The 21,943-nt window shown below is 47.8% G+C and overlaps 1 protein-coding gene across 6 annotated transcripts in view; it reads right to left on the bottom strand.

The window, feature by feature from the left end:
* CREBBP (CREB binding lysine acetyltransferase) overlaps nt 1-21,943 on the bottom strand; it is a 63,580-nt gene that overhangs the window by 3,571 nt on the left and 38,066 nt on the right. The window contains exons 6-31 of one of the 6 annotated variants that reach the window (XM_083152698.1): nt 20,967-21,191; nt 20,736-20,835; nt 19,210-19,377; nt 18,992-19,109; nt 18,570-18,762; nt 18,424-18,477; nt 16,544-16,668; nt 16,251-16,430; nt 15,738-16,169; nt 13,580-13,744; nt 12,827-13,010; nt 12,623-12,741; nt 12,203-12,442; nt 10,886-10,974; nt 9,984-10,064; nt 7,285-7,332; nt 7,092-7,148; nt 6,855-6,932; nt 6,518-6,585; nt 2,268-2,418; nt 1,907-2,053; nt 1,502-1,615; nt 1,108-1,273; nt 844-1,023; nt 572-733; nt 47-328 (exon numbers count right to left, since the gene is read on the bottom strand). In XM_083152698.1, coding sequence (XP_083008824.1) covers nt 47-328; nt 572-733; nt 844-1,023; nt 1,108-1,273; nt 1,502-1,615; nt 1,907-2,053; nt 2,268-2,418; nt 6,518-6,585; nt 6,855-6,932; nt 7,092-7,148; nt 7,285-7,332; nt 9,984-10,064; nt 10,886-10,974; nt 12,203-12,442; nt 12,623-12,741; nt 12,827-13,010; nt 13,580-13,744; nt 15,738-16,169; nt 16,251-16,430; nt 16,544-16,668; nt 18,424-18,477; nt 18,570-18,762; nt 18,992-19,109; nt 19,210-19,377; nt 20,736-20,835; nt 20,967-21,191 — 3,926 coding nt within the window. The remainder of the gene's footprint in view (nt 1-46; nt 329-571; nt 734-843; nt 1,024-1,107; nt 1,274-1,501; nt 1,616-1,906; nt 2,054-2,267; nt 2,419-6,517; nt 6,586-6,854; nt 6,933-7,091; nt 7,149-7,284; nt 7,333-9,983; nt 10,065-10,885; nt 10,975-12,202; nt 12,443-12,622; nt 12,742-12,826; nt 13,011-13,579; nt 13,745-15,737; nt 16,170-16,250; nt 16,431-16,543; nt 16,669-18,423; nt 18,478-18,569; nt 18,763-18,991; nt 19,110-19,209; nt 19,378-20,735; nt 20,836-20,966; nt 21,192-21,943) is intronic. The other 5 variants (XM_083152699.1, XM_083152700.1, XM_083152701.1 and 2 more) reach the window with 5 other exon arrangements.

Here is a 21,943-nt window from a genome sequence, read left to right as displayed (position 1 = left end):
TCCATAGTATTGCAGGTGGAACATCATAGTCTTCTTCCCCTCTCACCTCGCATACAGTACAGTGCCAGCGCGTCTCCACGTGGTGCTTGCATTCATTGCAGGTGTAGACGAATCTGTCCTGACCCTGAGTGTGCAGTTCCACCAGCATGCACAATGTAGACCACTTGGAACGGCGCAACGAGGAGAACTCCCAGTGCTTATCTCGGGCCAGTGTAAGGAAGGCATCTCGCCCATCCATCAAGTCACAGCTCAGCATGGGATCTGGGTCCACGATAGGTGGGAGGGAGTTGATCACTGGCACCGTATAGAAGTGTATAACAAAAAAAACCTGTGAAGAATAAAGTATAAACGTTAAGTAAAACAACGTTTGGAGGAAGAGGAAATAAATCTGTAAAAAAAAAAAAAAAACAGAACAAAATCGGTCAAAAAAATGACAATAAGCAGATAAACTTTTCCGTACAACCAGATGAGACAAGTAAATGGACTAGTTAGACTAGCAACTGCTTTAGAGCAACGATAAGACCCTAAGAAAGAACGTGGCACTTGCTTACGTGGACAAAAAGCACAATACCTCTTTATGCTTCTCCATGGTGGCATAGAGTTTCTGGCTCAGATCATTGCACACATTCGGCATGCTAGTTTTCTTCTTGTTGGCCCGGCTCATGCTGCTCTTATTCTTGTTGGTCTTTTTGTTGTTCTTCTTCTTGGCATTTTTGCTGTCTCCCGGGCAGCCCTGCAAGAAGACCAAGGTCAAACTCGAAGTGTCCTTCCGCATGCTCGCGAGTTACCGCCTGTCCAATCACACGACGGGCATTTTCTTTTCACATTTAAGGCGTCCCTTACATCTATCCTCACCTCTGGGATCTCACAGGCTGCCGTGCTCTCCTCCTTTTTCCGCTCCTCTTCCTCCTGCTCTAATTCCTTTATGCTCTCTTCCAACACATTGGGCCAAAAGTCCCCTTCAAAATATGGAAGCTCATTGGCGCTGGTAAGCCGATCCTCTGTGGCCTGCTTAAATATGTCCTGCACAACCAAATGCAAGGAGATGTTAGAAGATCTAAAACCAGTAAGTTCTCATTTTCAACCACCCCCACCACCGCAACGTACTTTATAGTCATGTATAATACGCTCCGCCAAGGCTTTATCCAGCATCTTCTTGTACCACTCCTGTAAACGCTTTGGTTTGGGGATCTTCTGGTCGGCTGGATGACAGTGGAAGATATAATCATCTCCCTCACTTGGCGGACAGGCCCAAATGTGTCCTGTGACGTAGCTGATGGTAAATAAAAAATGCCGGACAATAAATAAAAACTCCTCAATTTAATCTGAGGTTTCAGCTGGATGATTTACTTCCAAGACAATACTAAAATTACAGAATTAAAGCCGGTTCTCAACCTTAAACTTAAATTTGATGCCTCCATTACAAATTAGGTCATGGAATTACCAACAGCCATTAAACCTCTACACAAGGAGACTTGTACAAATACAGCAGAGGATTTACCCAAGTTTCTTCACGTATTCCAAGTACCCAATGAGTATTTCATGGTAAACGGCTGTTCGGAGGCTACGAGGCCGGAAGAAGTGGATACTGTCCAAGTAAGAGATGTATACACGTCTAAAGAACAAGAAAAACTATTTTAACGTAAACAGTATAAACAAACGGGAATAGAAAAACTAACAAAAACAGCATTGAGTCCTATTTATGCACCAGCACGCAGTATAATTGCGCCACGAGGAGTGATTAGGATGAACAGTGGTTAAGCACACGGATCAACTCACGGTACTCTTGGGTCAGTAAAAATAACATTGGAGACTGCAACATGCCTATGAGCATCAACTACAATTTGCCCAATGACCACACATTATATAAAGAAGAAACAAGTTTGGACTATGGCCGACAGGTCACCTGGTGTTGGGAAGCGGGCAGTCGGAGCCATATTCCTGCACGTGCATGCCAAAGAAGCACACATCCACCCCATCGATCTCCTCAAAGGCGAACAGAGCCTTGGTCCGGTACGGGAAGGAATCGCACATTTCGCCCGTGTCTACAAACCTGAAGAGAAAGCGACAGGTCAAGACAACGGTGACCTGATGAGCAGATAATAAGGCTTGAGCGCTACTAACAAGCAACCACCAATCTGGACATTACAGTTTCTTAACAGGAAATACGTCCATGGCTTAGAGCCAAAATACACCAAAAACTTAAAATTTGGAACAATTTTAAGGGTACTTCACTGGTCATTTTTTCATACAGTTTGGAATCATACCTGGATTTCATGCCAGGCTTGACTTCCACCATCTTATCCGAACTGGCAACCACCCTGACTGAGACCTCGCCTGCTTCAGGATGGTTCTGCCGCCTGAGGAATTTGTTAACGCGATCCTCCAGGTGATTTCCTAGTCTAGTTGTTTGAAGCCCTGGGAATGAGGAAATGAGAATGATGTGTAAGACTCCAGAAAATGGATTACACCAGGGCTGGGCAACACCGGCCCTCCAGATGTTAGTGAACTACACATCCCAGCATGCCTTGCATCAGTTTCAACATGGCCACATAGCAAAACTAATGCAAAGCATCCTGGGATGTGTAGTTCATCAATATCTGGAGGGCCGCAATTGCCCAGCCCTGGATTACACCAAAGAAGTTCAGCACCAACAAAACAATACGAAGAAAGACCCGGAGAATAAAACACCTCCGTGCTAGTACCTGGAGAAACCGAGATCACCTCCAAACGCGCTGCCTCTGTGTCATCATTGACTACTCCCTCTCTTTGACCCCCCACATTCGTGCTTTATCACAGTCTTGCCGCTTTCACCTCCGCAACATCTCGCGCATCAGACCATTCCTCTCCACTGACGCAACCAAAATTCTCATTCACTCTCCGCCGCCTGACCTCTCACATCATCACCTCCTCCCACTACCGTGTCCAAGACTTCTCTCGCGCTGCCCCCCTGCACTGGAAAAACCTCCTGCCACCCATTAGGCTTTCTGATTCCCTTACCTCCTTCGAGCGCTCCCTCAAAACCAGACTAGCCTATCCCTCCTCCTCCTAACCGCTTTTGCTCCTCCTATCCTGCCCACCCTACCTCTCCATCCATTGCTACTTATCCTGTTGTTTTTCGTTCGTCCACCCACCTCCTTTTAGTCTGTTAACTCTTATGCTGTACTTTATCAACACACCCTGTACGTTACCTTGTAATTTGTTTTTTGTTTGCTATGTACGGCGCTGCAGACACTTTGTGGCGCCTTATAAATAAACGTACTACTACTACTACTACTACTACCTGCAGGTCCTTGTAGACAGATGAAGTTATAACTACAACCTACACCTAGGTACTAAGATCAAGGACAGAGATAAGGTGCACATACACTAGTCCAATTTGGGCCGATCCCGAAGGATCGGGCCAAGAAAATCGTCCCAAACCGGATGCGTTTGACATCACCCTCTATTCCGATGCGCACAGGATCTGAGTCGGAGGTTGGACCTGCTGCCTGTGCGACCTCCGATTCGGCCCCCTCCCGGCGGTGGCGAACAGCGGCACATGCGATATATATATACACACGCCTGAGACTCTAGAATTCTGCTGAAGCCATTAGTAAATATAAGGCAATGGCTTCAGTCTGTTTCTGCACAAAGCTCTGATGGAAGGTGGACAACTTATGGGGTTTGGTTCTCTGGGAACTTCTATTACGCTCATCTATGTTTCTCGGTTCGGAATGTCTTGGAAGACGGCCTTTGAATAAATTGATTTGGTTTCTTGTATGCCTAAGGTACTAGGAATGCTTAATTGATTTATTGAGCTGTGGACGTGACCTGGACAATGTCCTCCTTACAACATGGCTTTCCGCATTAGGTGCCTTTCCTGTAGGTAAGAAGATGGTGTACATAATATGTCCATCATTCTTGCCATAGTAAGGACTAGGTGCACCGGGGCAGCTGCTTCTACTGTACATGGCCAGGGTGCGGTCGTGATCTGGTTTAGGTTTCATGTCTTCGGAGGGCTCTGCAGCTGCACTATAAAGTGTGACTACCAGGACATCACCTGGGTCCGCTGTCCAGCAGGCTTGTTCCATAAACAGAAGAAATAACCAGGGTTATGTTTCTGAGCGCTTGATAATGTGTGTTTTCACTAAAGAGCAGCGGCTTTCATTTGAGGATAGTCCGTCCTTACCAGGTAAAAAAACATAAAGGATATGCTGATGGGAAGATTCCAGAAGCATAGAAAGCAGCGCTGCACAATTGTAAAATTAAACAATTAGGTACTTGTTTCCTAGAACGGCGCCCACGATTTTGATCTTAGGCATCGCAAGGAAAAAAATCGCGTCGGTCGCATCGCATGCGGCCAAAAAAATCGCATGTGATGCGACCAACGCAATTACAGCGATTTTACATAGGGAACAATGTTAAATGGCCCAATTGACCCGATTTCACATAGGGAACAATGTTAAATGGCCCACAGACCCCAAATACCCACCCTGAAGTGTGAAATGGCCCCCCCATGATAAACGTCAACCCGAAGCGTGGCGAGCGCAGCGAGGGGCGACGGTACGTGTCCTCCGACCTTTTCATACCCCCACTATACACGTCGGCGTGGAGTTGAGAATAGAAAGTGTGGCGAGCGCAGCGAGCCCGAAGCGTGGCGAGCGTAGCGAGCCCCGCGAGGGGACGCGGAACACGCTCCCGAAGCGTGGCGAGTGCAGCAAGCCCCACGAGGGGACACGGATTACTAAACATGTATTCCGCGTCCGCTCGCCACGCTTCGGGCTATTTGGGGTCTGTGGGCCATTTAACATTGTTCTCTATGTAAAATCAGGTCAATTGGGCCATTTAACATTGTTCCCTATGTAAAATCGGTAATCGCGTCAGTCGCATCGCATGCGATTTTTTTGGCCGCATGCGATGCGACCGACGCGATTTACATTTTACCATGCATTTCTATGTAAAATCGCGGCCATCGCATCGGTCGCATCGCATGCCATTATAATGGCATGCGATGTACATGCGATGCCCGCGATGGGCACGGTTCTAGGAAACAAGTACCGACAATTATTTTAATTAAAATACAAACAATTCACGTGACAATGATAGCGTTACAATATTAAAAAGGGGGGGTTCTGAGAAGGAATATCCGCACCAATATGCGAGGGATTTGGGGACAATATAAGCCAATTTTTCCAGTTAATGTGGAGGGATAAGGGGTATCTCCAGAGGTTTTAAAGATATTTACCAGGCTGGTTGCCACAAGTTGAATGGATGTCCTTAAATGATAACAATCCAGGTGCAATTCTTGTGAATAATGAGCAAGCAGCTTTACTGGTTTATTTGCAGTTCCTCTAACAGAGATAAAACATCCCATACAAGAATTGCACCTGGATTGTTATCATCTAAGGACATTCAACTTGTGGCGACCAGCCTGATAAATATCTTTGAATCCTCTGGAGATACCACTTATCCCTCCACATTAACTGGAAAAAATGGCTAATATTGTCCCCAGGCCCATCGCATATATGCAGATATTCCTTCTCAGAGCCCCCATTTTAATATTGTAACGCTATCATTGTCATGTGAATTGTTTGTATTTAAATTCAAATAAGTGTTTAATTTTACAATTTCTATGCTTCTGGGATCTTCCCATCAGCATATCCTTTAATTGTTCCATAAACAGTATCTGGAAACTGTAATGTTCTTCTGCTCATTCTTCTGATTGCTGACAGTTACCAACAGTATCACTACTGTTTATTACACCAAGGTGTTTGCTCGTTGGATGTAAACTTTGCGTTCAACTAGATCTGGGTATCTTCCCCTAGGGCCAGTTTTGGAAAGTCCGCCGGATTGCACGGTCTCCAAGTTTGGACGAAGGTCAAAGTAAGAGTCTTGGTACTCACTGTTACATCCGTTGCTAAGCCTTCATCTGGGAGACACTGCCTCCACCTAGTGCCGAGTGCGGTTTACAATGTTGTGGTTTTGGGTCTATTTTACTTGTTGTTTGGGGCTTTGAATGGAGTAAGCTGGAAGAGGATACAGGATGAGCATCCGCACTTTTGGGGGGGTATTCAGTCCAGGATTCCATATGTGGGAATCCCGGCTATTTTTGTTCAGTCCGACAATAACTTGACATCCATAATTTAATGTTCCGGCTGTCAAGTGTTTTTCCAACACTGATGAAATCCCGGACTGAATCTGTCTGTGGATCGGCAAATATGCGGGGCGTATTGTTGAAAAACGGTGTAAATTCAACAATCCATTAACGTTTCCGACAATACAGACTCACCTACGTAAGGAGGTGAATCCTGTAAGCAAGCAAGTGCCGGCAGGGATTGAATATTGAACTGCCGATATTTTCACTGTTGGAAATAGTCAGAGATTGAATATCCCCCTTAAAAAGTTACTTACCAGATCCCAGCTCCTGTGCCCCCCTGCGCAACCCATATCCGCATCATGCCCCAGACGGACTCCAAGAAATGAAAACGTGTACAAAAAAACCCACTTGGATAAAAACCCAACTAGAGCTACTCACGTTTTGCACAGAATTTATTTTCTTTACGCGTCCGTCCGGTTTTCTTTAAGCAATTGTCACAGACGAATCTGTAAGGAGGTAAAAGTGATGTTATAAAAAGGCAAAGTCACAAAGTCTCTCCCATCCAAATTCACTTCTACATGCACGTTCTCAGGTCTCCTAATATATTTGGGTGTGTAATCTGTATTAAATCACTAAACACTTCTTTTTTTAAAATTGTAATAAAAAGTCCACAAATTATTAGTTTGTAACTCCGCTACCAAATGTGGGCGAAAACAGATTAGAACGAGAACACAAGTAAACGATTTACTCTCCCGAGTGTAACGTCAGCACTTACCCCGACGGCCAAATGATGTCAAAGTGCAGCACGCAGATCTGATGCATTTTCCTCCCGCACTCCTTACAATCCACAAACCTGGTGGACAAAGAGGATGCAGGATGTAACCGTAGCACGTAAGTCAGAGGACAACCTAGTACATTACGGACTGTGCATAATGACAAAGCTGACATCACAGAACTGGTAAGGAGAACGAGATAAAGGAGAATGGAGGAAAGAGAAGGTCCAGCAACTTACGGCTCAGGGTCCAGCATGTCGTTCTTCTTTTTCTCAAACTGCTCTTTGGAGATTGTCCTAAGGAAAGAGAAGAATGGTATTAATGACAAGGCATCCCTTGGCTGGGATGAAGGAGAGGGCCGTGTTCGCTGCATGCTGGGGCACACCGAAGACACATCACGAATTCCCATGTAAAGAAGAAGCATATATTTACATTTTGTTCAGCTGAAAGCATCTCCTTCCATTTTTCTCGTCCACCAGTCTGAAATACACCGTCATGCCAAGGTTAAAGCCCTCTCCCAGTAAGTTGGAGGATTAGTGAGTTCACAAAACAAAACCGCATCCAAACTTGTAAGGGTCCCACCCCCCCCATGAGGAGTCACAGAACAAGTGGGTAAAGACCACACACAAATATAATAGGGTTACGCTCACATCACTGGGATTGGAACTGCAGGGGGGTGAAAATTCACCCTTAAAAGTAACATTTCCGTTTCATTTACACACACACACACACGTACGTTTAACTTTTTGAAGGTAAATTATACAAAAGTGGCTATATGACAATGACCCCATAGGAGAGGGCCGCACATGTCCTTGTCCTTTTAACACCTCATAAAGCATAGGAGTTAAAAAAAAAAAAAAAAAAAAAGGTCATTAAGGAAAGAAACATATGACAAAATTAACTTAATGAACTATCTTACCCTCCTCTAAATATACTACTTTTAATGCCTATCAGGAGCGGTGGTTTATTTCAGCTATTCCATAACTACCTCCGTTCTTCAGTCTGCATTTTGCACAAAATATATCAAAGGACCAGCAGTGAATTAGGTCTCTAGGCAACAGAACCTCTCTGGCTAAACCAATCGAAAGAGGAGGCACTGAGAAATAAAAAAAAGCAAATGTCTATGGCATCGCACCAGGCAAGAAAAATGAAAGGAATCGGAAGGTGGTGTGTGTGTGTATGTCTGTGTATTTTACGCACTGAGGGGAGAAGAGGGGAGAAGAGGTGGCAGCTGCGTGAGTGCAGCCTCCACCTCTGAGCTCCTCTTCTCCCCTCAGTGCGTAAAAGTAAAAATAAACACATTTGTCAGTCATCACTCAGAAATTGCATGTTCTAATGGTACTTGTGGATTATCAAGGCTCCCACGATGGCCATCGTATGCTAAAAAAATCGCATCGCATGCGATCACATACGATTTTGCACTGAAAAGCATCCAAATGCATTGGAATTAGTATTAAACATGTTCAATGGCCCCCAAATGGCATTTTTGAGGCTGTACCACCCCCACTATCAACGCGAACCCGAAGCGCGGCGAGCCCGCGTCCTACGACCTTTTCATACCCCCACTATCCACGTCGGCGTGGAGTTGAGAATAGAAAGTGTGGCGAGTGCAGCGAGCCACCGAGCCCGAAGTGTGGCGAGCGCAGCGAGGGGACGCGGATACCTTCACAGGTATCCGCGTCCCCTCACGGGCTTCACAGGTGTCCGCGTCCCCTCGCTGCGCTCGCCACACTTTCTATTCTCAACTCCACGCCGACGTGGATAGTGGGGGTATGAAAAGGTCGTAGGACGCGTACCGCCGCCGCTCGCCACTCTTCGGGTTCGCGTTGATAGTGGGGGTGGTACAGCCTCAAAAATGCCATTTGGGGGCCATTGAACACGTTTAATACTAATTCCAATGCATTTGGATGCTTTTCAGTGCAAAATCGTATGCGATCGCATGTGATCAATTCGCATGCGATGCGATTGCATACGATTTTGTCAAAAAACGTCAAAAATCGGTAAAAATCGCATCGCATGCCATTATATATGGCATGCGATGGGAGCCGTGATAATCCACAAGTACCGTTCTAATTCGGCTGCGTTTGTTTCATGGCAAGTGCAGCAGCTAGCACCGAACAATCCAAGCACAGTGCGCGGGTAGCCATTGTGAATCGTGTATGTATATATGTTGTGAGTGAATGTGTGACGCCATTTGTGAGAATATCCTCAATTAACATATACAGGTTGAGTCTCCCGTATCCAGAGATCTCTTAACCGAAATATTCCAAAAAACGTGGCTTTTTAGAATATTTCGGATAATTTTGGGGCCCTGCCCCCCTTTTCATACTTAACAAGTCCCCCGATGTGCACGGCAGCCTTCAGGATCGTCTTCAGCAGTCCCAGGAGTGCACTGCGCGTGTGCGCCGGTGACCAGCTCACGCAATGCACCCCTGGGACCGCTGAAGAAGCCCTCAAGGCCGCCGTGGAACAATCAGGGGGACACCAGGTAAGTATGTTAAAATAAAAAAAAAACGTAAAAGTACCTTATCCGAAATACTTGTGGTCCCGAGCATTTTGGATAAGGGATACTCAACCGGTATATGTTTAGTATACTATGCGATCGCCACATTTTTATATCGGTTGAAATAAAACACAAAGCTACTGTTGGTCACAGATTCTGAATGGAACATTGTGTGTAAATGTGGTTACTATATCAGAGTATGGGACAAAGCTTACACAGTATAATCCAACCCACAGTGTTCCCGACATTACGCCACAGTACTCGAAAGGTCGCTTTAAAGCACAATGTCAGCACTGCCCACATGGGATGTGAATGGCCCGGTGGACTCTGGCTGTAGAACGCTGTATTCTTGCCTTATGGTACTGAGCAGGTACAGCGACAACCAGCAGGGAGCTGTACTACTCGGAGATCTGCCCATCGCTGCTGACCTCTAACAGTCACCACCGATATCTTCTAGCGGGTACAGATTCCATCACTGGCTGCCCCATCTCTCCTCCTGTAACTACCCAGCTTCTACCACTAATCTATTACAGGATAACTCAACCTCGATTTATCCACTATTATCATTTACTTGATTTCCAGACGTGGCGGCCACTTGCACAGTGAGGCGGGAGGTTGAGGCACTTACGTTTGCGGCTGTGAAGGATCTTCGCCCAAAGTAACGTTGTCCCCCTGAATCTCTGTGAAGCACTTTTCACAGAAGTGATACCTAAAGAAAACAGCAGATTAAGAGACATTAGATCAAGACCAGGGTTGGGAAAAACAAAACAAAACCGGTTTAAATAAAATGAAGGTAACATTAGCGCTGGATAGGTCACTGGCATTAAACATTTGGAATAAAAACACCTAGTTTATTAGATGCCTTTTCAGTTTTGAAAGAACTAAACCAAAAGAAAAACTATTTCTACACTAGCTAAAGATGATTCAGCAGTCAGCAGTTGTTCAATAATGGGAAATACATTAGGATTAACAAATGCTGGGGGAGAAGCTTGATGCCAGGCAGACTTAGCACCTCTTATATCAGAATCACCCTTCTATATCTCTGTTGTGTGTGATTTACTGCATTGGTTCAGTTTACTTAGATAAAGACCACAAGCAACAAGAATGTGGAACAACACCAGGGATTCCCTTACAATACTTTTTGTTTTAGGATGTGACTGTGTTGTACCTGTTCTCACAACATGTTTGTACCCCCCAATGTGTCTTTGATAAAAACAAACTGCCAGGTTTACATATGGCAAAGGCAGACCGACGCGTTTCGCTCTTACTGTAGCAGCACTGAATCAGTGACATATGGTCTCTGGACACATGACATCACTAACTGGCTATAATAAGCCCCTGACCTAGAGTCTAATTCCCTTCAACGCTATAGTTGAATAAAACTCATCAAAATACGGTCATACTACACTATTGTTCATGCAGACCATGACCGATAACCATCCATCCTGCCTGTACAATCTATAGAGTAGAGTTTTGCAACCCAGCACCTTTGCAGGCACCAGAACGGAAGGAGGCAGGACTGGGGATCACCTGTTCTGATAGCTGTAGTAGGCAACGTCACGAGGGATTGTACACAGCTGCTTCCCGTAGCAGCATAACGTCTGTGGCGAGAACTCGAACTGCAGGATAGAAGAGGAGGATTTATAGGACAAGTCCCCTTCACCTTCCCTCACTACGAACTGAGGGGCAGATTTATTAAGATCGGTGAAGTGATAATGCGGCTGGTACTTTATCACCAGCCAATCAGCTCCTAACTGTGAAGTTACAGGCTTGGTTTGAAAAATGACTGGTGGTACTTGTTTCCTATCTGGGCGCCCACTAAGTAAATTGAGCACCATGCTATTCTCCGTAGTGAAATCTGATCGCATCGCATCGTACACATACACGATATTGAACGATGCGATGCGATGCGATCCGATTCGATTTCCCATAGGAAACAATGTTAAATGGCTCAATTTAGCCAAATTATCATAGGAACAATAGTAAATGGGCCAAAAACACCCCTGAACATTGAAATGTCCCCCCAAAAGTAGTTGACGCCACCCCGCCATCAACGTGAACCCGAAGCGTGGCGAGCGCAGCGAGCCCGCGAGGGGCGGCGGTACGCGTCCTCCGACCTTTTCATGCCCTACTATCCACTAGGGCGTGGAGTGAGAATAGAATAGTGTGGCGAGCGCAGCGAGCCACCGAGCCCGAAGCGTGGCGAGCGCAGCGAGCCCCGCGAGGGGACGCGGATACCTTCACAGGTAAACGCGTCCCTTTGCGGGCTTCCCAGGTGTCCGCGTCGCCATGGACACCTGGGAAGCCCGCGAGGGGACGCGTATAACTGTGAAGGTATCCGCGTCCCCTCGCGGGGCTCGCTGCGCTCGCCACACTATTCTATTCTCACTCCACGCCCTAGTGGATAGTAGGGCATGAAAAGGTCGGAGGACGCGTACCGCCGCCCCTCGCGGGCTCGCTGCGCTCGCCACGCTTCGGGTTCACGTTGATGGCGGGGTGGCGTCAACTACTTTTGGGGGGACATTTCAATGTTCAGGGGTGTTTTTGGCCCATTTACTATTGTTCCTATGATAATTTGGCTAAATTGAGCCATTTAACATTGTTTCCTATGGGAAATCGGATCGCATCGCATCGCATCGTTCAATATCGTGTATGTGTACGATGCGATGCGATCCGATTTCAGTACGGTGCCGTACGTAGAAAACCTGGGCGCCCAGATAGGAAACAAGTACCTGACTGGTAAGAGCTGATTGGCCGGTGATAAAAGCCAGACACTATCACTTCACCGAGCTTAATAAATCCGCCCCCAAGTCCAGTCTACAGGATGCCAATAATAAAAAGTCTCACCTTCCGTCCACAGCAGTAGCCCAGAGACTGCATGACTGGATCGATCTCCTGCTCGAACACCTCTGCTAGCTTGGTGCAGTACTTGTAAACGCGGGAAGTCTTGCGGTTGTACAGCCAGGCATTATTAAACATGAGCCAGACATCATCCACATACTGCCACGGTTCTTGGTACTGCCCTGTATCGAGTTTCCGCTTGATGGTGGACAAGTCCATGGGGTTCTTCACAATATCAAAGTAATCCTAGAAGAGAAGGGCTAGCATCAGTGATTTATAGTATTTGCATACCGATTACAGCTTTATGGGCAAAGCAGGGGGGGGCGCTCTCCCTTAAAACAAACTTCGCAAGATCAAAAAGTCTTAGGTTGGTGCAAGTTTAACTCCAAAACAGTAGTTAAAGACACAAAGACGTTATCAACTCACAGGGATTCCTAGCAACTGCGGATCAACCGGCTGCCGGAAAGGCAGAGACTCCGGATCCTGCCGGTATAGCGCTTCAAGAGTGGGCATCAAGGCCTGGCGTAGCTCCTCCGGCTTAAAAACTGTAAAGAAAAATGGACCAGCTCATCTCAGGTTTACCACCAAGATGTCGGAACGACCTACGGTGCCTAAAATTGAATGACTTACTCTTCTTCCGAGGCTGGGAGGGCGACGTGGATGGAGGGGTGCTAGTATTGCCCGCATTCTCCTCCTCTTCCTTGGGCTCTGTTTTAACCTCTGGTTTCTTTTCCTCAACCTCCATCGGCTCTGGTTTTGGCTCTGGGCCCTCACATGGGGCTTCCTTTACTTGTGTCGGTAACTCCTCTTCCACCTAAACAGGAAGCCAAACAACCAGGACGTGGCATAAGTGATACATACATTTCATCATGGTTATCCCCCCCCTTTCCACCCAGAAACCACAACACCCCCCCCCCCTCTCTCCTCCCAAAAGAAACTGTCCAGTCTCAAATAAATATCGTCTTTTGTTAGGAATCCCCCTCCACCCCAGGTACGACTCCCCCACCGTTACCTGATTGTTGCTGCCAGTCCACTATGCTGGGCAGGCAGGGGAGAATGCGGGTGGAGGACCAAAACTTGTCCTAGAGAGTCAGATAGCTAGGGTGGGTGGTGTGGATCAAACATTGCAACCTAACTGGATGGGTGCGGTTTACAAGCAATAATCGCCCCAGCAGTCGCAACCTCTTACCCAGGCCAGACCAGTGCCAACGGAGCAATCCTGCACCGATGCGTTATTTTAGCGGACAATGAGGAGGTGGCGGCAGGGGTGGTGCCCACAAGTAATCCACACCATTAACACGGTAGCATATTCTTTAAGCCATGCTGATTTAGCAGGTACGTACAAAGGTCCTGAAGGACGTTTATGTGCAGATCAGTCTTTACCTCGGCTTTGGGCTCCACTTGGTTCTCACAAGGCTCCTGCTCCTCAGTTTTGACCTCCTGCTTGACCTCTGTCATTGGGTGATCGGGGGCAGATTGGTTCTCCATACTGGCCACGGAGGCAGGTGTGGGCACGCGGTTGTCAACACTTGCAGCTGCCTGGGATAACTAAAAGATACAGATAGGTGAAGCCAGTGGCATGGCCTAAAACTGACATTTTGCAAAAAAAACCTCATCCCAATGGGCAAGATGCAGGGATGGATCACAAAGACTGTACTAACTACGAGCATCATATACTTTTTTTTTTTTTAAATTTAGTAATTTTTATTGAAATTTCTGTATAAGAAAATAAGAATTCGCAACAAGTGATAAATTCCCAACAGACATTATGTACATTTAACATGTATAACCAAGCACCAATTGGATTGGCCATGCGGTAATGAGCATATTTAGGGTGAGAGAATATAGACTCCTATCATCAATATATATTAAACATTATTGCCCGAAGGCGCCATCCAGGCACTGAAAGCAACAGGAGAGAAAGGAGAACATCCTCAGGGTATTGACACACAGAAGTATATTACAACCCTTCAAGGAGAAGTGAACAGCAAATTGTCATCCATCAGGATTCTATATTTAACTAAATATCCCATCCCATTATCACCCTCCCCACTGAACCCAATCCCCCTCTAAATCTGCCCAAAACAACCTCCCTAAAACCCCTCAAAACAAACCTACCATATAACCCTCCACCCTGTACAACCCACCCCCAACTCAGGTGTACCTGGATCCCTTAAAGCAGGGGTGGCCGGACTTTTGTGGCTGGGGATCTACTTTTTGTAGCCTTGGTTACCGGAGATCTACCAGTGTGCATAACAGCCCTGGTTAACACACCACCCCCCCCCCCCCCATGCAATAATAATCCTGTGCAGAATGTACCCAACGAGTGCATAAATAACGCCTCGCTGTGCAATAGCGCCCCCCCCCCCCATACAGATTTCACTGTGTTAAGAATACACCGTCCCAGTACAGTGCCCTCTCTGTGACGATCAGGGCCTGTGACATATGTCATCAGGGAGAGAATAAAGCCTCCCTGTATGGTCCGGGCATGTAGCAAAAACCGTAACGGTCTGGACCACACGGAGAGGCTGTAAACTCCCCTCCCCCATGTCCCTGGTGAAGGCTATCACAGTGCCCCCCCCCCCCCCCCCGACAAGACACCCCCAGCTGTTCCATGGTCTTGTCCTGGGCCAGTTATAACTTTTAATGTAGTCCCTGAAATACTTGTCACCTTGCAGATTATCCCCATGTGCAGAATATCCACCTCCTGTGCAGATTCCACCATGTTCAGAGTACCCTCCCAGTGCATAACATCCCCCATGTTAAATACCCACCTTTGTGCAGATTCCGCACCCCTTTACTGAAACTCCCTTTCCCCCTCCCAGTGCATAATAGCCCATCAAATGAATCACCCCAATTTGTGCAGATCCCACCCCTCTTATACAAAAAAAACCCCTCCCCCTCCCAGTGCATAAAAGTCATTTTCAGATATAAACAAAAACGTACACGGTGTGTGAGCCGTCCTGGCCGGTAGCTGCTTTTCACTGCAGGTGACTGCTGACAGTTCCTGCTGTTGCTGACAGGACCCACCACTGCCGCTGTTAGTCCCTGCCAGTGCAGTGCAGAGACCTGGAGGATCATCACCAAGCTGAGTCCATACGGCACTTCACATGCGGTGCGCAGCCGGCGTCATGACGTCAGCCGCGCACTGCACCACTGGGATCGCCTCTCCTGCTTGCTTCAGAGGCAAGTTTACTGGCTGCAACCGGATATGTTGATCGCGATCTACCGGCGAGAGCGCCGCGAGCTACCGGTAGATTGCGATCAACGTTTTGGCCACCCCTGCCTTAAAGAAACCTACCCCAAACCTATAAGAGAATAGATTAGTGGCCTCTAGCTTCTGTGTTAGCTTATTGTGCCAGAAATCTAACCTACCCCTCCCATACTACCCACCTTAAATATATTACTATACTATTGTTAATTAACCTCCTACAGTAAGCTAAACCCTCCCTCCCCTACCCCTCCTCCCATGTTCGGATAGTAGGCGAATGGACTGAATGGGGCAAGGACTCAGTAATTGTTACGAGCATCATATACTTACTGGAGTGCCAGGGGCGGCTGCATGCACAGATGCGGGTTGTAGTTGAGTTGGCTGTGGGGTAGGCACAGACTGAATGGGCACAGGGGTAGGTGGCTGCGGCGGCGTGAGCTGAGCAGGGGCAGCAGCTTGTACCGTCGGGGTGCTCTGCGTCTGCATAGAGTTCGGGACAGAGCCGGGTGTGGGAGCTGGCGTCTGTCCAACCGGGGGCAGCGGAGTGGAAGGCTGGGCGGGAGCTGCAGGCTGAGGTGGCGTCATGCCAGCGGGCGTTGGGTGCTGGACAGGAGGCATCCCAGCAGCTGAAGCGGTGACCGAAGGAGGAGTCTGATGGAGGGGAGACTGGGAGAGAGCTGGGCGTGGCAGCTGACTGGTTTGGGGACCCAACAGGTTCATGGAGTTGCTGATTGGCAGAGATGCAGCTGGCGCCTGTCCCTGCTGACAAATGAGAAGGTTGCAGGTTATTCATGGGTTCTTCAACCAAATGCTCCTCTTTAAGTTACTAGACAATCGCATCACCTGGGACACTGCAGCCGCTGCTCCTGTCTGTCCCAGCGCTACTCCTAAGCTTGCAGCATTGCTCTGGAACTGCCCTTGTTGCAAGAACTGGCTCTGAGTCTGTGCTGGGCCCATCAGGCTATTTCCATGTGCTCCCATCATGCTCTGCGGCTGGGACATGCGGGAAGGAGACATCGCCATCTACGGAAACAATCAAGGGTCATTTTTAGATGACATTGCCTTTGCACAGATGGGGTGAGGAGGGGATGCTTGGTGGTAAGGGACTGTAAGGGGTTGCTGTAGATATCACTTACCGCAGGCACGGATCCCATATTGTTCATTTGCGTGGGGTGGTTTAGTGGGGATGCTGCGCGGGGGCCCATGGGGGCAGAAGGAATCTGGACGTTCCCGATGGGCATGCTGTTAAACTGGTTCATTCCTTAAGAGCCACAACAAAGAAACACAAAAGTTTCAGAAATTGCTGATTCTGTGTGTCCAAAATGAAAGTACATCCAAGTAAGCCCTCCTGAAATCAGCACCCAGCGGCTGCGGGCACTTAGACCAGCCGGAGTACCCAGGCAGTCCATGGAGTTACTCTGCAAACTTTAACTACCCAGGCTCCCTGCGAATACACCGCATGGTAAGTACAGCACATTCCAATATAAGAACAGATCAGTACAGGATTGATCTCGGTCTTATTGCAGAGATGCAACAAGCTCACCAGTGATCTGGATAATAATGGGCAGTGTAAGACATCCACCACCAGCGGTAAGTATAGGTTGCTCCGGTCTAAAGCCAGGTACACGCACACACACCTATAGATTGTTCTGTCCAATCTGACTGGTGGGAACAATAAAATGGTAATGAATGGGAGCATATGACAATCACTAGTCCCAAGTGCTGGAAAATGGTCAAAAACGATCATTCAGGCATATCTTAAATAGAGCCGATTTACTACCGTTGTCTGTTTTCCAACATTTGGGATGGTCGTTTTCTCCCATACATTACCAGACTTCTTTTCCCACCACAGATTGGACAGACAAATCTTTGTGTGTGTACCCAGCTTTAAGACTGGCCTCATTGTGCGAAGTGGAGAAACCATTCAGCGTAGGCCACACAAACACAACTCAAAGTGATCACACACTGCGTCAATTTAACAGAGCCTAGTGATGCACTTGGTGCAAACAATAGGGTCATGTGACCAGTGCAGCACTGTAGAGACATTGGTCACATGACCCTATCCTGCTACACTGACCAATGTAGCCCCAATCACTTATACCAAGATATAACCGGAACACCACCGATAATCCGACACCTGGTTTCCAGCGCGGTGCCACAGAATCCATTTTGCAGGATTAACAGTGATATCAACCGGAGCACCTGTCTCGCCCGCGGCAGTCTGCCTCCTAAATGCAGCGCGCCTCCCACCCCGCAGTCCGTCTGTCAGTCCTGTCCCCCCTGAAGCATTGCACCCCTGCCCACAGCGACACTCCCTCCCCCAGCTCTTTTAAACCCTTCAGTAGCGTAAATTCTCCCGGCACCAGATGTGTCCGGATTAAGGCATCCGGAAAATCGGTGTTGTACCTGTAATCTGATTATAAGGGTCAAGGTTCAGATCAGGGGCAAGGGTTAGGGAAGAGTATGATCAATTGTGAGGGTTATGGGTAGTAGTGTTACGGTTTAAGATTAAGGGTGAGGGTACACACTACACTATGTGTACCCAGCCAATATGTCGGCCCGGTGGGCGCCATATTAGATCATGGGTACCCACCAGAATGAGTTACAGATGGTTGGAGCAACATATCATTCCTTCCTTCATTATACATGCCGTGGTTGCTAGCATCAATCACATGGGTGGCCATGCAGCGGGGGTCAACAGGGAGATGTTGCTAGTGACAACCAGAGCAATTTCAGAATATCCCAGCATCTTGTGTCAATGTCAACCCTTGCCACTTTAGCTGGAAACTGTGTGTACATCCATTTATCCTACGGGCAACGCTGGCAGAGCAATTACGATACCCACCTTTAAAATTGCTGTGGGGAGAGTGGATTGGTAGGGTAAGTGGGAAGACCAATCACAAGCCGCAATCTCTCGAAACAGTCAGGATTGTGTTCATTTTCAGTTAATATAAGACAAAACACACAGAGTACACAGTACAGGTGTCTGATGACCGCAGGGGATTTGTTTTGTTACCTGAAGTTAGTGGCATTCTACTCATAGGAACTGAAGACATTGGGAGAGGACCGTCTAAAGGGAGAGACAGAAATTAGAGCTATTCTAGGCAATGAGCTCCATCCAAAAAGATCTCCACTGCAACTTGGCCATTCCTACTGACTTACTGGCTGGCCGGACAGGCTGTGCTTGGCCCAGCGCAGCGGCCGCCTGAGGAAGTGTGGGAGCCTGTGTTCCAGGGGTCTGTAAGTTGGCCTGGGTACCCAGAATCCCTTGCTTCTGCAAACGCGACCTTCGCTTTTCTTCCAGCTCCTTTTGGATCTTATAGATCTTCTCGGCCAGTAAATGGTAGTATTCGTCCTGGGGAAAGAGCGGAAACTGATTCATACAGTACGTGTGCGGCCTGACGGCGCGGATCTTCTCTGATGCGGAAACATTTATGAAGTCAAAAAGGTCTCCAACATAACCATGTATACAACCAAACGTAAGAATACATTCATGTAGCACCAGTTCCACGCGTGTCTAATCCACTGAAAGACACCGGCAGCCACTTATCCCTTAGAAGGGTTTAGGATTTGGTTATACATACCCTGCTATTGGCCGACTCATACATGTCACCCTCCACTTTCCTTGCATAAGCCACCAGGTTTTCCATCCGCCGATCTTTCAGGGCTGCTGGATCAGGAGTGGGGAAAATCGCTTGGACCCTGCAAAATGAGATACAGCGATTACATCTCCGCGCATGCGCCAACATGACACAGAACACATTGCGGGGTGCCATTCGCACAAGCGGCATGCTGAACGTACAGCTTGTGGACCAGGTGATTTCTCAGATCCTGAGTCACGTGTTCATGCCAGGCTTTCCTCACACCGGTGGTAGAAGGGGGCGCAGCCGTCGGCATAGTGCCTAAGCTGCCGACGCTGCCGCCTAAGCTGCAGACACCGCCGGGACCGTTCCCATCAGTTAGCAACGAGCTGCGAAGGAAAGAGAAAAATCAGTTACATTTATATAAGATGAAGAACCAACATGTTACGTAGCGCTGTTACGGACCATGCTCTGATGCCTTATTAAGGACAAAAACACAGGCAGGTTAAAACTGTACCACTTCTACACTGGAAATAAAATGTGTTGGTGAAGGCACTGAAGCATTACTCGGCATTTAGGTGATCTGAAGGCACTGAAGCATTACTCAGCATTTAGGTGGTCTGAAGGCACTGAAGCATTACTCAGCATTTAGGTGATCTGAAGGCACCGAAGCATTACTCTGCATTCAGGTGATCTGAAGGCACTGAAGCATTACTCGGCATTTAGGTGGTCTGAAGGCACCGAAGCATTACTCGGCATTTAGGTGATCTGAAGGCACCGAAGCATTACTCGGCATTTAGGTGATCTGAAGGCACCGAAGCATTACTCGGCATTTAGGTGATCTGAAGGCACCGAAGCATTACTCTGCATTTAGGTGATCTGAAGGCACTGAAGCATTACTCGGCATTAAGGTGGTCTGAAGGCACTGAAGCATTACTCGGCATTTAGGTGATCTGAAGGCACTGAAGCATTACTCGGCATTTAGCTGGTCTGAAGGCACTGAAGCATTACTCGGCATTTAGGTGATCTGAAGGCACCGAAGCATTACTCAGCATTTAGGTGGTCTGAAGGCACTGAAGCATTACTCGGCATTTAGGTGGTCTGAAGGCACTGAAGCATTCCTCTGCATTTAGCTGGTCTGAAGGCACTGAAGCATTACTCGGCATTTAGGTGATCTGAAGGCACTGAAGCATTCCTCTGCATTTAGGTGATCTGAAGGCACTGAAGCATTACTCGGCATTATGACTGCCGATGTGAAAGTCTTCACAATTGGAAAACCACAAGCATCACCACAGATTGTTAGGACATACAGATGTAGAGACGCTCATCACATGAACACGCATGGCCTGCTGCAGGCTGCCACATATTTCCTAATATGGCGGGTGCACCTGCACATCACTTGTTGGGCCACCTTTGCCACGAATAGGACAAGGCGTGGCCACATCTGTACTACTTACAAAGTCGTCCTCATAGGTTACACATCACCAATAATGAGAACAGTGTCACTTACGGACTGATCATGTATCCACTGGGCACACAGCAAACAGGGCCGGCTGGTATTGGAAAAGGCTGGCAGTGGCATCCTCATGTGCAGAAACCCAACAGCTGGGTAGTAAGTACGCTTACCCTCCCCCTACCCTCCCAGCTATATGCGAGCTGCACTCATCCAGCCCAGACAGGACATATACGGCTTCTATGACAGTCATGCTGAGTACAGGTCATTGCTCCTGGCGAATACGTCACTCACTTTGTGCTGGTCAGAGCAGTGGGAAGTGCCGCTTCACTGATCAGGTTGGTCTGCTGATCCGCAGCCATTCCTCCAGCTGAAAGGTTTATCTGATTGCCACCTGCACGGCCACAAGGAGAGATATTGTTAGTCGTAATATATGAATACTAAACCACAGACTCAACAAAAACGCACATTGATAGACATTAATGAGACCATCAAACATCCCCCCCCCCCCCCCCAGTTACTCACTCAGTGCATTGATGCCGCGGATCTGCTGATGAACCTGAGTCTGTGTGGGCTGTTGCCCCGGTACCTGGGATTGGTTACCGTAGGGAAGGCCCAGCGCGGCATACGCCCTCTGCATGGAACTGGGATCGATGGGATTAGGGCTGCTGAGCGACGGAGCGGTCTGCTGGCTACCGCCCACTGCCCCAATGGGGTTTTGCCCCCCGCTGGAAGGGGATCCCAGGAGAGCTGTGGAAGGAGGAGCACAACGTCACGCTGATGTCCTGGGCCATTTACAACAAACACACAGGCTGCTACACACATCGCTGTTAGAAAGGTGACAAGATGACAATGTGTGCCCGCTGTCCAAACACCCGCAAAACACTGAGAACGATACGATCACCGAAACTACATTTAGGGGGTTATTCTGGTTCACACGCAAAAGGGCAAATTCACTCTCTAATGGACAAAACCATGCTTCACTGCAGGTGGGGCAGATGTAACAGGTGCTGAGAGAGTTAGATTTGGGGGAGTTATTTTGTTTCTGAGCAGGGTAAATACTGGCTGCTTTATTTTTACACTGCAATATAGATATCAGTTTGTAGTACAAACCTCACCAAATCTAACTCTCTCTGCACATGTTACATCTGCCCCACCTGTATTGCAGCATGGTTTTGTCCTTAGGGAGTGATTTTGCCTTTGCAAGTGAACCAGAATAACCCCCTTGACCTGAGCAGCACTGATTTTTCGCCTCGAGAACGTGATGTTAGGAGACTGTGGCTCAGATGTATTAAGCCTTAACAAGAGATAAAGTGGGAGGTGATGACAAGTGATAAAGGGACTAGCCAATCAGCTCCTAACTGCCACATTACAACCTGGGATTGATAAATGACAGGAGCAGATTGGCCGGTTCTTTATCACTCGTTATCACCGCCCACTTTCGCTCTCATTAAGGCAAAATACATCTGCCCCTGTGTTACATACTTCCGTGTTCTAGCGAA

This window comes from Crinia signifera, chromosome 7 (assembly GCF_055691185.1).
Source record: "Crinia signifera chromosome 7, ASM5569118v1, whole genome shotgun sequence".
Classification (NCBI taxonomy): domain Eukaryota; kingdom Metazoa; phylum Chordata; class Amphibia; order Anura; family Myobatrachidae; genus Crinia; species Crinia signifera.
Note: the sequence above shows the minus strand (reverse complement) of the source record. Positions and strands in the feature narration are given on the sequence as shown.